The sequence below is a fragment of the Typha angustifolia genome, chromosome 13, assembly GCF_048772165.1.
Source record: "Typha angustifolia cultivar Huaian chromosome 13, ASM4877216v1, whole genome shotgun sequence".
NCBI classification, from domain to species: domain Eukaryota; kingdom Viridiplantae; phylum Streptophyta; class Magnoliopsida; order Poales; family Typhaceae; genus Typha; species Typha angustifolia.
This window is the reverse complement of record NC_133251.1, coordinates 5,686,028-5,699,706: the sequence shown is the minus strand read 5'-3', so window position 1 is coordinate 5,699,706 and position 13,679 is coordinate 5,686,028. Positions and strand designations below refer to the sequence as shown.

Genomic DNA, 13,679 nt, shown 5'->3' with positions numbered 1-13,679 from the left:
TACTGAGTGGACTTCACATTCATTGTTGGCCAGATGAAAGTGGCAAACATGACTTACATGGTCGGAGAAACCACAATTTCTGTAGAGATTGAGTCACAAGCTGATGCCTAGAACTAAACAAAGAATCTGGTGTTAAATTTACAATGTATGCATCCGAAGATCATTAATGAAACAAATGCTCGAGAAGAAAATCTGATAACTTTCTGTTTGAGAAGAAATATCAAACCAAATTACACATTTAACAGACAAATATGTTGCAATAAACAAAGATGCAGGGAAAAAGAAATCCGTTTTGGCTAGTCATATGAGATAAGATCAGATGTCTCGGAACTCAGTACAGCTCAGAAGAGAGAAAAAGAAAATTCTAGAAAAACCTCAGATGTCTGTAATGGGTGGGGGGCAATGCAAATAAAATCCCTATGCTGTGTTTTACTGTACAAAGAATAAAAGTTATGGCAGTGAAAATAGTATTCTGGACATCACTACTGACATAAGCCAAATAATGCTCGAGAAAGGTCTTCCTACCATGTTTTGTTTTGTCTTACCCAAATCCGAGCACTGAAGGCGCTAATTCTAAAAGAGGCTCCAAAGCACTGGGAGAAAATTTTCGAGCAAAGAGGAAACAAGTTAATGAGTTACGGTCATTGTATGGACAAGTATGTCCCTCAAGGATTCTCCTTAAAAATACTTCCTTGACATCAATCCTCCCGAATGTTGCTGGGTGAGGACCACCCCTTGACCAGTCTACCCATGTAATACTTCTGTTAGCCAGGAGAAGTGGGGATTCAATTGTCAGCATAGTGGGGAAGTAATGTTCATCAACATAGCAATGTGGTCGGCAAAACTGCTTGAACTTGGGATAATAAATGGTGTCTTTGACAATACTAACAGCAAGTTCCCTGTTTACTTCAAACCATTGAGAACCTTTGCGCCATTGTGTGATGTTAACCTCAGGTGCCATATTAAAATTATAGCGGCCCCTTCCATAAGGGCCTGGATCATCAATTGCTCCGACAAAACTTTGCTTCGACCTCATCAAGTACTTGTAGGTAACATTGAAATTATGTAGAGGAATGCATGACTCTGACAGCAGAACAAACCGCTCATTGGAAAGATCAAGCAAAGCATTCGCAAGAAGACGTCTTTCAGCATCACACATACTCATCTCACCCCAGCCAGCCACCTGTAGATAATAATTTTTGAGCATAAGGACAAGAAATGAGAAAGATTTGGACAGATAAGTATAAGAGAACAGTTCATGCTTTGGTATACTATAGCTACACAAACATTGAAGCAACACTAGTGCAATTGGTAGCACATCATAAGTTTATGTGAAATTTATAAATAACACCCTAGCTTCCATCATTTCTGATTAACACGATGGTTCTTGAGGATTTTGTAACCTAATCCATCATTTTTCCCTATATTTTTCATCTAACACTCTACTGTTATTTGATTAACTGCCATTACCCTTGTCTATGGTTCATGTAACTCTAATGATTAGATTATTAAAATACCTTTTGAAGAAACTTCTAATCTAAAACATACTAACTAAACACTTTCTAAGTCATCCCACCCTAGCCTACCCCACTTTCTAATGTAGGGTGCTGTACTATCCAAAAAATTTCGTAAGTTTACTAATGAATAATCATGCCATCCAGAACATGCTTTTACATGTTTTCGGCTTCCTTATTCACAAAAATTATGGACTAAAATAGGAAGCACAGAGGCAAATAAAACTGCTTCTATACAGTTTTTAAAATTAATCAGATCCCCTCCTCCACCAGCATTACTACAAATATTGCTACTGGCAACAGCATCACTGCTGTCATTCTCTTCCCTGTCCTTCAACCACATGGATCCTTATATCTCCACATCACAAATAAGGACCCAGGAACTTCAACCAACCAACCCAGACCATTGAGCCCCTCATTACTATTGTTAGAATGGGCAAACTTATATTTCTCTAGTAGGTCAAAGTAGTGACAACACAAAACACTAGGGAGTAAAACAGACCAACAAAAATTTGCTAGTCCTCTCAATAATTCAAGAAATCAACACCCTACCTTCCCATCATTCTAATACTACTGATTTCATTCATAGACACAAACTAACTCCAAAGAAAAGCAGCAAAAAAGTGACTTATTGAAGAATTAAAAAAAAATTGGGCCCAGCGATCACTTCAAATAGAGATGGATGAGATGATGAACATAGTGGTATCAATCAAAAGTTCAACAGAGAGAGAAGCTAAAGAAAAGAAAATAAAGGTTTTCACTTTTGTCCGCTTCCTTTCAACTCTAGGTTGAGAGCAAACTGTGGCTTTTTTCTTTTGATGGGGTGGGGAGGGGGGATGACATTATAATTTCTTTTCATCATAAGGTTCTCTATGAAAAACCGTTTAGTCAAAGGAATTATATACACTTTCTAGGCAATAAAATCCAATGTGATTCATTATAAGTCATCTAGAAATCGCGCCACAAAACAACTTTATATAGAATCTGATATTTCAGAAGGAGGGTGTGAGTCCCTTCGAAGAGATTTTAGAAGATTTAACATCTTCAGTTGGAGTTTAAAATCTAAATTTTACCTCTATTTCCGAAATCTCCATTCATACCACCCAATACTCCAACAATGGATCCATCAACCTCACCACAACCTTTACTTCATCCACTATACAGAATCAAGCTACCACAGACAGCAATGGTGGTGAGCATCAACAAATAATTTCAGACACTTATTTCTTGAGAGGCATATTCCACTGAATAACCTTTTATCAACCTCATTTTCTTTGGTAAGACAAATATGAATGATCTAGGAATGCAGAACCTGGTGGCTGACCATCAAGACATTTCAGCAAAGAGAAAAATAAAAAAAAAAGAAATTTACTCAACCCAAATGTAGCTTGCAGAAAAACATGATCAAGCAATTGGAACAGAGGGACAAGATCTTCTCAGGAAAATTGTTTTCACTTAGTTCACCCTATAAATGGATTCCAAAATTGACAAGCATATTGTTAGTAAGACTAGGAAGTTGGCCAGATTATGGTTGAACTTAAGAAACACTCCACTGGAATGGTTAACAAACTTATCTACTGGTTTTATCGTCTAATCCCCACTCTCCAGAAATCAGTACCTCATCCTCAGACAAAGCAGCACAAGAGAAGAAAGGAGCTTGCCATGAAACCTAAAAAGGTCATTTGTCATGTAAAGTTGTCTAAATTTCCTCGTAGTATAAGCTCATGAAACCTAAGAAAACTCCCGCTATTATCATCCTTCGTTATCTTAATATTTATTTAAGTAAGGGTAAAGGTATGAATCTCTCCGCAACCTTTGGCACAGAAATTTCTGGGTACTCTTTCATGAACATATAGACAATGAAAGAGGCCAGACCAAATACAAACGTGATAAATGTTGACGAAGCAAGTAACCATAATTATTTCAAGGACCTTCTAGGACTCTAAGATCTAGGCAATCATGCAATAAGAATATAACTGTTTAGAATGTCAGCAGCAGCTTAGACCGGTCAAGATGAAAAGCTCATCTAGTCCTCGATAGTACACATGAACCAAAGGACTAAACCTTGCCTAAAGGCTGGAATGCGTTTAGCCTTGACCAAATTAACTTTGTATGATTGTCTTTTTCCTGTTTATGTTAAACAGTATTAAAATGACAGTCACATAACAGTCAACTTGTAGAAGCAAATATGGCTAAAAAAAAAAGAAAAACTAACAAACGAACTATGAACAGAAGGGTACCAACCTTGCTAGGGATCTGTCTTCCATAAAAAACCGAACTTGAGCTGTAATTAGCCTTGTAAGATGGAAGCGCATGAATGTAGATCGAGTAGAATCCTTTGTGGCCTTTAAAAAACTTCTCCCAGAGCGGCGCGAGAGGCAAAGGCCCTATGGTCAAGAACATGAAGGCAATCTTAGGAACCCTTCTAAACGGATACTTCTTCACCTGCGGCACGAACGACGCGCGCCACAAGATCTCCTCGTCGCTCATCGTGTGCATCAAGCTCGGCGGCGGCCGGATCCAGCGCTCGAGGCCGCTGAGCTCTTCGCCGCATGGCTTGAACGTAGAATGCGCTTGCAAGACGAGACTTTGAACCCCGATATGCCGAGCCATGTACATACTAAATACGAAGAACCCAACGCCGAGAACCAGGAACAGCATAAAGATCTTGAGTAGAAAAAAGTTCAAAACCCTAGGCTGGGTCCTCTGCAACGAATCTCTGACGTCCTCCATGGAGGAGACTCTTGGCTGCATCTTTCTACCACCCGAGAAAGATCAAAGACAAGAATTTCAGCTTCCGGGTATTCTAGATTCGGATGTTTTTCTCCATTTGACACTGATTTCAGATCGAGAAATCAAAGGAAAACGGCCATTTGGTTGTCGGACGATCCCAAGATCGCACTTTTAGAACAAAAAGTGCGAAAAGGGTCGGATCTGCATCATCTAGAGAAGCAAATTCCGGTGCTTTTGCCGCATCTCGGATCCGGGGGAGGAGAAGAGAAGAGAAGAGAAGAGAAGGCAAGTGGAGAATGGAATCTTCCAATGTAAATTCGAGTGAAGAAAGTGGAAGTGGAAGTGGAACACACGATAGAAAAATTAGGAGTAGGTAAATCTTTGAGCGAACCTAATTAGCTGCGGTAGATCTCCAAACGGTTTCAACCCCCAAGGATCTACCATGCGCTGCCGCTACCTAAATATTAGGTCTAAATTTATAAGCGTTAGATAATTAAGAGGACTAAAAAGTATTAAAAAGAACGCATAATAATTCAAGGGTTCTATATATAATTAACACATCTATAAAGAAAAATCTTAAAAGTATTCTAAACAAATGCACATACTGTAGATGCCCTATCAGGCTATCATCTTCTACCTTGTAAGCTTTGCATTACTTGCATGAGTTTTTTATTTTACATAATTGCCACAAAAATTTTAAAATATTATAATTGCCAATAGATTTTTTAAAATATCATAATTATATTTTAAAATTATCATTATGGCTGGTTTTTTTACAGAATATTTCTAAAAGATAATTAATTGTTAAGATGAACAAATATATCTAAATGATTAAAATACTCTTCTTTATTGAAGTTTAAAGTGTCAAATAGTTATTATTGGCTTTCTTTTTGTCTTACAAAAATAAATTGTGATATTTGAAAAAAGGCAGCGATTATTATGATATTTTCAAAATTTTTAGGGACAATTATGTAAGAATACCCATTTTCATATAGTGAGCAAACACATTTATCAAATAGGTCTTGTGATATTCCTATCTTAGATTAAGGTAATTTCATATAAAATCATAGTTTACAATGGACTGTACATAAAACTAACTGTATGTATTTTCTATAGCCGATGTATATATTTTCTACAGTCGATGCACATTTTATTATAATGAACTGTATTTGCTAGACTTTATTATTATAAATTAAAAAAATCAGATACATTTAAATTGCAATAATCCAGTTTACATAAACTGAAAAAGATAAGAAAGACAATTGCTGCATAATTTGGATAAAATGACTCCCATAAATGCCAATAAGATTGAAGTTCTTGAACCTAGTGCGTGAAACATATTAGTCAAAGGACAATAATATAATAACCTGTGGAATTTTTCCCTTTCTATTTTTCTCTTTGCTTTGCCTGGATTTGGATGCCCCTCTAGAGTCCCCTACATATAATACCATTCTAAACTTAATATTTGCTTATACATACCTTTGCATCTCATATTCCTAGCTATGCAGTTTGAAACAGCTTAAAAGATGTCTAGGAAAATAGATGCCTTGTCTTGTTACTGAAGGTATATGGCAGGTAACATCACATGAGAGAGCTATAGGAACTTCCAGCATCAGACATCAATTGAGGAAAAATAGAATTACACAAGCATCCAGCTAATGGAAAGAGATAAAAAATAGACAAACATTTTGGAGCATAGAATTAGGATATACTGAAATGTCAAGAAATGTACATAAAGAATGTAATTTGGTGCTTTGAGACCTGGAACAGATCTTTCAGATGTAGGTTAAACTCGCTAGCGCATTCCTTTTTGCCACATCTTGGATCATGCATATCTCAAATTATCACAAAGTCGTGCAACTCAAAGATCAACCATCACAATCAAATGCAGGAAAGTGATGACAAGTAAAGAGTCGCCACTAGAATCTCAATACAAAGTGTATGATTCCATAAGTGTTTCAGTGTTTGTTCCATCATAACCACCATGTTAAAAGAGAGAAGCATTTGATATACAAAAATTGATGAAATGACACCACATCCTTTTCCATCATCTTGTTCCAGTTGCCAAAGGGGCTTCTGTTTCTCTCGCACAAGCCTCCACGTCTCTAACCTTTTCCTCTGCTTTCTCAAACTCATGCTCCTACATAAAATATTTAAAATCGCATCTAGTTCATGGCTCAGAAAAATTCAGATAATGCTTGATGGTTAGATGGAAACCAACTTGATTACCATTTGGTGTTCACTGGTCATTGCCTGAACCTCGGAGCCATCCCCTTCATCACTCCCATTCCTTTCAAACTTGGGCCTCTGTGAAAGAGGTATCAATGATGAGTCTTGAGATTAAATAAAGTAGCTTTCAGGGTCACCACAAAATTTATCTGAGATCAATATACTTCATCAATTTTCTGCCAATTAAACAATGTGCACCAAGAAACAACTTTTCTACATCAACAAAGAAAAGTGAAAGAAACTATAACCTGCAACTTCCATAGACCAAGCAAATAAAACAGATAATTATGTGCTTGTGTGTGAGCAAAGGTATAAATCCTGTCGGAATTTGTTTTATCAAGAACCTTCACCTCTGGGGATTACATAAAAAAAAGGCATTGAAAATGACCAAGACATTTCTGTTCTTTCAGGGGTTATATAAGAGAAGGTTATCTCTAATTGATTTTCTGCTTCTATATGTTAATCTCTATCAAGCATGATTATAAATATCCTAAAACTTTAGAAAGCCATCAAAAGACACTATATAGTTGGCAATCTTATTTCTAGCCATAAAGCCAAACTTTCTCAAAATTGTTTTCTTATACTACAATATCTAGACTGATTAGTACGTCAATTGACTTTCCATTGGATGAATAATGAAATTAACAAACAAATTTCAAACATACGATAGAGTACATGTAGATTCTAGGCAACCTCTTAACAAATGTAATAATTATCAAGGGTGTAATTTAATTCCTTGGCAAGTTGACATATAACTACTGCTTTAATTTTGTTTCGAGCATACAACTCCGACTACCTACACCTGTAGCACTGGCCCACTCACCCACTTCACTAATTTTGTTGCTCTCAAAGTTTGCCACTCCATCCTCAAACCCACTCCTTACCTGATTGTCACTACACTTGCGTTTCACGTAACCTACATGTCCACCTACCTCTCCCTCTCCATATATAGCGCTCTAGATGGATAGATGAGAGATCCACATATACCTGCACAAGATACTTGCATCCACACCCTCCTGCCTTTGCTTCATTCATGGATGGCTGTGCCGACTGGGCATTTATTGTGCCGGCGGTGTACCGGCACGTAGCAGGAGAGGTGCCGCACGGCTCCCCTCCTAATAGCTTCGCCATCAACCTCGTCGTCGAGCTCACTATCGCCCGAGCTCGTGTCGGGTGCCCTAGCCCGAGGGAGGGAAAGAAAGAGATCGAGAGAGAGAGAGAGAGAGAGAGAGAGAGAGAGAGAGAGAGAGGGTTTATCGGTTAAAACTTAAATTGCGGATCCGGACGGCAACGGCGAGCGGCAACGGCGAGCGGTGACGGCCAAGGTGTTACCTTTTTATCTCCTTTTCTTACGGCACGGCCATCGTTGGCTTCATTTATAGGTCCACTGTATCAAAAGATACTATGCAACCTCTGGCCTTAGCATTAATTATTACGAAGAATATTATCCTTGCAAGTCATGGAATAAACATATCACCTTTGATGCCACACCTGTGTCATTGCTCATCCGCCCAAGTATACTTGCATACAACTTAGCATCCCGTTTATTGCTCTCAGCCTGAAGCTGTTTTAGAGTCATATGTAGTGATTTAACCTCCCTGAAAATTGTCTATTCAATATTAGGATCACGTAATAATTAATATTAATTATGAAACTATCCTGCTCCCTCACCTGTTCTGTGGGTCAAGTTCAAGGGCTCTCAGGATATCCATCTTAGCTAAATCCAGATCAGAAAATTCGATATAAGCTTGTGCTCTTCTGTACAAGGCCTTCACGTTGCAGAACTCGACATCTAGCACCTGTGGACGCAAGGATGTAATATATGAAATGATCCTGAATAACTATGACAAGGATTCCTTTAGACTCCAACCTACCATTGAACAGAACCTGATTGTTTCGTGAAAATCCTTTAGTTTAAGACAGCATGCTGCATGATTTAACCAGCAGGAAACTCTCAGAGTTTTAGCCAGCCTTTCTTCACCACCTTCAAAGGGCTCATTGTCACTAACATAGTTTACAGCCTGAAAATAATGAAATTAGTGCAGGTCTATTGAGAATGCATATTGATTCATTATGAAGAAAGTATTAATTGTAAAGTCAAAACAAATTCTTGATTTACCACCCCTAATTCCACTACCTTATCATACTTTTTTGCAGCTCGTTGAAACTTGCCTATTTTATATAGCTCGTTTCCGAAATTTTTTATTTTCTCTGCAGCTTCAAGTTTTTCAGAAGTGCTCATTTCCCATTCTTCTTTTTCCTTGTCAAATACATAAAGGTATAGTCAATAAATGAATATGAACTGGATAAGTAAATATATCAGTTATATCATCACCTCTGTAAAGTCAAGTAGCTCCACTTCATACATCAAGGTTGAACATGCAGGAATAGTCACAGAATCTCGTATAACCACATCGTTCCCGAACCCATACTCCGGTTTCACAGTTACTTGAGAATATTCGCCCTTTAACATTGTTGCTACAGCACGATCCAATCCAGAAATTACCTGTTCTGAAAGTACAAAAGGGAAAAAAGAAGAAGTGTAATTATAACATACAGAAATACAAATCTTGATGCCCTAGTATGAAATTATATGAACAAATGCTGCTCAAGAAAAATATAAGGTCACATGAGAAAGACATAAGTTGACCTTCATCAATAACAAATTCAAAAAGTCCTCCATCAAAGCCTAACTTCTCAAACAAAATTCCATCTTCCAACATGGCCCTGTACCTAACTGAAGAAGAATAGATGTGAAGATTAGAAGTTCTTTCAGAGTTTCAGTGATATTCCTTACATATGAGATGAATCAAGCAATACTTACTACGAACAGTCTCCCCTTCATGTGGCGCACGAGTACCAACACCTTCTCTCATTATCTTTTTTAGGACCTTCATATCTCCTGTGACATCAACAACAGGCTTTGAAGATACCAGCTCAACATCAATGCGTAAAGTGGCATTCGAGGGAATAGGAGGATATCCCTCACGAGCATCTTTACCCTCTTCTCCAAATGCATCTGCAGAACACTGTCACAGAGTGAGGTTAATTTCCTAAGGAAGAGAACTTTGACAATATAAAGGGAGGCATGAGGCAAAGAAGAATGATCCTGAAGTTTCAACTGGAAGATATATAGGGAGAACATTTTCTCACATTCAGCAACTTAAGAAACATATAATTTATAAATCAACTAAACTGATAGATACAAAGATAGTACTAAAATGGGTAGATAAAGGGAATAGGCATTTCAATTACTGTCCAACTTTTTCTGTCTAGAAGGGCATGTAATGAAATAGATTCCGTAATACATTAGACGTTGATGAGCTCATTAAGAGTCAAGAGGACATTAGAGTGACTACTAGATGAATTTGATGGATTTAGCTGGTATTCCCTCCACACTGTGCCACTCTCCAGCTATAATACATTGCTGGCCTCTCTTTTTCTCAGACTGAGAATAGGAGCACTATATGGTCGGTGTCGCTGGGAAACCTCTTAGTTCAAGGATACCATTTCTATTACCAACAGACAGGGTTCATGATATTTCAGCTAATGCAATTCTATGTCCAAACATAGAATAGTACAAGCAAAAAAAGAAATAGTCTCTTGACTCTTCTTGTTTTACTTTACACAGAAAATATAAATATGTCAGAGAAAAAAGGAAAAAAAGCATAAAGATGGATTAGTGAGTTTTGTACATAGAAAATATCAGGTCCTTCTGATCTCCTCTAAATTTTGTACAAAGATATCTCTGCGGGATATGGAATTCTTCAAAACTTTTACTTATTCACAATTGCAACCACAGCATCTAATTTTGTTACAGCTATTACATTAGGTCGTAAGTTCTTTTCCCATAACCATGACAATCAAGAAAATTGCAACTGTCTCAATTTTGTCTCTTTCTCTGCTGATATGTAAGGCGTCAACGGAAGCCCCTAAATTTTCTGCTCGGAATGTGAGATAGATCTTACAGAGTACGCCATAGAGTCATAGATTAGAAGAAGAAAAATCAGGGAATGGAACACTGGTAAAATCATCCAAATTTCAAATATCAGTAAATGGTGGAGTAGTGAGACATACATTGTGGTTGAGTAGTTACAACAGCCTTCTCTCCTACTTTCATTGTCTTCAGCACCTTTGGCAATGCTGGACACAGATGCCCTGTAAAGGATCAGTTAGAGTGCTGTTCATGGCATAAAAGCAAAAAGACGTGCATCTTTTGAGTTTGGATATCCGTAATCCTTATGTAACAGAAGCACAACAGTAAATTACATCAAGGGCAGCACTATAAAGTATGAGTTTGTCTTCAGGAGATACTAGAACAGAGTACCTTCATTAACATAAAATTCTAATCCTTCTTCGGGAGTTTCTGCGACAACTGACCCATCAAGTATCTTGACTTGGTATTTGACTGTTTTGGATAAGAAGAATCATCATTATTTTAAGAATATAAGCAGTAGAAAATTGATAATCAGCACTAAAGTTTTTTAATTTCAAAAATAAAGATGCAATAAGATTGAAATATAGTTGTCTTCATAAATCATAATACCTCTAACTTCATCCAGATCCCCTGCTTGCCTATCACCCCCACCTGACAAAATTTTCTTTACTAATGCACCATCCTTACAGATGTCTACTACTGTCAGCCACGATATCAGTTCCACCTCAAATTTAAGATCAGTATAAGGAGGAACACCTTCAGCACCAACACTTCCATAAGCCAAAGATGAGGGCAATGTGAATAGCGCTACTTCCCCTTTCTTCATAGTTATTATTCCTTGATCCAATCCAATAACTTCCTCTCCTAATGAACGAAATAAAGATTATCAGTTTCAACACTTGAAAATAGAATCTCAGTGGGAGGATTTGTGCACCAAACAAATTACCTTCTTTCTCGGCTTCATTTTATGGCAAGTTTTCATGTAATTATCTCTTTATTTGTTTTAATTATTTTGCAGTTTGGAATCTATAGTTTCAGTCGAATAGAAGACCAACTAGATTTTTAGAATTTTAGTCACCACAAACAAAAGCAAGACTATGTGGATGGATGAAGAACTTCAGATAGATTTAGTGTAACGAAGCACCTAGGAAGCAAGTGCACAAAGAGCTTATGAAGAGTTTGTCCTTCTCTAGATAGAAAGGTCTTGCGTACTAAAATTAGAACTACAGTATATTATAGGATAATTTCTAGCAGTCATCTAGCTAAGCACAGGACTGAGTTGGTGATTTTGTGGATTACTGTCTTAAGCGACACTGCTGCAATCTAACATGTGCAGGAATGCCAATTTGATAGTATTAGCTTTCTATAAACGCAGAATTCTATTGACAGATTACATCACCATATAGTTACATGATTAGGACTTCCACGTGTACCACCATTTCAAGCCAAGCCAAGTTTTGCCAACAAAACAATGAATAGAAAGGCGATCTGGAAGCTCTTCTTCATCTTAAAAATTGGTAAGTTATGAAAAGCTTCAAAATTTTATCCAAGAAAGTTATATCATGATAACTAGCTTCATCTAAAGAATGTAACAGGCATTACATTTTGAATGGTAAAGGAGCTACTGTAACCTCTGATTCTGAGGGAACAATTTTGAAGAAACCAACACTCTAAAAGCAAAGCATGAGGATGAGAGATGCAGTAGGACCATAACATGCAAAGTATTAAACAGACTACGACGGCAAATTGCTGCATTGAGTGACGATAACAAAAGCAAGCAAAAGTGAGCAAAACCCCACCACTTCCAAGCGTAAACGTGAGCGGTTCGCTCTTGTCTCTGGTGGAAACGAACTTGGTCCCATCGAGCAAGGATCCCACATAGTGAACTGGGATTCGCAAACACATAAAATCAGAACTTTGCAGATCGAGATGGTAAATTGCAATAGAATTGGGAAATCTTGACGTGGGTATAGGTCAATCGACCTGTGACTTCGTCTCCAGAGACGGGAGTCTCCCAGCCATGGCCTGGCTTGAGGAGCTTCTTCTTGATGCCGGAAGCGGTGATCTCCCTCTCCTCGCCGACGCGGAGCGGAGGAGCCGACTCGATCACCTCGCCGGGCTCCTCTTCGTCATCATCGAGATCGCCGAGGTTGGTGTCGCGTGCGGCGGCCCTCGCGGCCGAGGCTGAGAAGGTGAGCCTCGATGGGTGCACCATTCTCTCTCTCTCTCTCTCTCTCTCAGTCGAGCGGTGTCCTCCTTCAGTCCCAGTTTTAGCTTTCTCCGGACAGACCGGACCAGAATATGATCGTAATTAGCAGTTTAATCTGATAAGATTAAATAATTAATTGGGCCTTTTTACATGATTTCCCCCTCAAAAGTTGGTATTTTCATGTGTACCCGTGATATTTGTATATATATGGTTCAAAATATTTTGTCTTTCCATAGATACCCCTTAAAAGTTAAAAACCCTTACTTTTCATATGAATACCCCTCTGAATATAATTATTAACTAAACCCTCGAATGTAATGATTAACTAACTGTTAATATTTGATTAAGTTAACTATAAAAAATAAAAATACTTTCATTCAAGCTAACCTAGATTTCATTCAAATCTAAAGGAATCTATAGCATTTTGTCCACTAAATTACTAATTAAAGAAACAATCGCAAGAGGTCGAGAGTAGATTCATATCTCGACCTAAATCAAACACCAACATATTAATCCCATGACGACAAATGCATAAATTATCTTCCTTAGCATCTAACCTAAGAGAACATTTCCTCATAATAGAAAGGATGTATGGGTGAAAACAAGTAAGGATTAACTCTGACTCGACCCACTATCTAATTCGATTCGAATAAAAGATTTTTATTCAACCCAGATACAGATAGAATTTTTGAAAGAAAAAAATATGATAGGGATTCAAATATAATTTTTAGACTTACGGATATCATATATCCGTTTATCCGCCATATTTTTTTTAATAATTTATAATTTTTAGTTTGCTTATTTAAATAGTGAATATTGATATTGTTATTAATGATATGTTATATATTATTTGTAGAGATTAATTTTGCTAATTTTATATGTATTTAACGTGCAAGAAACTTATTTTTGTAAAATTCTTAATGTTTTTGTGTTAATTGTCTCTAAATAAATATCATAATTAATTTAATATTCAATCAACTTCCGTTTAAGATCTGATTCTCTATCCAAAAACTACCTGTTTAGTTAAAATATATTTTAAATTTTTTTCTATTCATTC

The 13,679-nt window shown here is 37.2% G+C and overlaps 2 protein-coding genes across 8 annotated transcripts; both read right to left on the bottom strand.

Moving 5' to 3' along the window:
* Positions 1-182: 182 nt before the first annotated feature.
* LOC140775169 (glycosyltransferase BC10-like) lies at positions 183-4,696 on the bottom strand. Its single transcript, XM_073118444.1, has 2 exons — positions 3,759-4,696; positions 183-1,183 (listed from the first exon to the last, which is right to left on the bottom strand). The coding sequence occupies exons 1-2, from the start codon at positions 4,266-4,268 to the stop codon at positions 542-544; spliced, it is 1,152 nt and encodes a 383-aa protein (XP_072974545.1). The 5' UTR covers positions 4,269-4,696; the 3' UTR covers positions 183-541.
* A 1,437-nt stretch (positions 4,697-6,133) lies between these two features.
* Positions 6,134-12,713, bottom strand: LOC140774146 (peptidyl-prolyl cis-trans isomerase FKBP62-like). 7 transcript variants are annotated; one of them, XR_012106560.1, is made up of 15 exons: positions 12,397-12,713; positions 12,213-12,299; positions 11,023-11,277; positions 10,804-10,884; positions 10,554-10,634; positions 9,301-9,495; positions 9,127-9,213; positions 8,812-8,987; positions 8,614-8,736; positions 8,351-8,497; positions 8,148-8,275; positions 7,954-8,074; positions 7,464-7,878; positions 6,477-6,554; positions 6,330-6,387 (listed from the first exon to the last, which is right to left on the bottom strand). XR_012106560.1 is itself a non-coding variant. In XM_073117011.1 (14 exons), the coding sequence occupies exons 1-14, from the start codon at positions 12,626-12,628 to the stop codon at positions 6,295-6,297; spliced, it is 1,884 nt and encodes a 627-aa protein (XP_072973112.1). In that variant the 5' UTR covers positions 12,629-12,713; the 3' UTR covers positions 6,134-6,294. The 7 variants fall into 7 exon arrangements, 4 of the variants coding, with proteins under 4 accessions (XP_072973112.1, XP_072973116.1, XP_072973115.1 ...); XR_012106561.1 differs by having other exon boundaries at positions 7,968-8,074; XR_012106562.1 differs by lacking the exon at positions 7,464-7,878 and having other exon boundaries at positions 6,134-6,387; positions 7,968-8,074.
* Between the last annotated feature and the right edge of the window lie 966 nt (positions 12,714-13,679).

Coding starts and splice junctions, on each gene's coding strand:
- LOC140775169 (XM_073118444.1), bottom strand. CDS start 4,268: ATGCAGCCAAGAGTCTCCTCCATGGAGGACGTCAGAGATTCGTTGCAG. Junction 1,184..3,758: donor GAAGACAGATCCCTAGCAAG/GTTGGTACCCTT, acceptor TATTATCTACAG/GTGGCTGGCTGGGGTGAGAT.
- LOC140774146 (XM_073117011.1), bottom strand. CDS start 12,628: ATGGTGCACCCATCGAGGCTCACCTTCTCAGCCTCGGCCGCGAGGGCC. Junction 10,635..10,803: donor AGAATTTTATGTTAATGAAG/GTACTCTGTTCT, acceptor GATCCTTTACAG/GGCATCTGTGTCCAGCATTG. Junction 8,737..8,811: donor AGCTACTTGACTTTACAGAG/GTGATGATATAA, acceptor GTATTTGACAAG/GAAAAAGAAGAATGGGAAAT.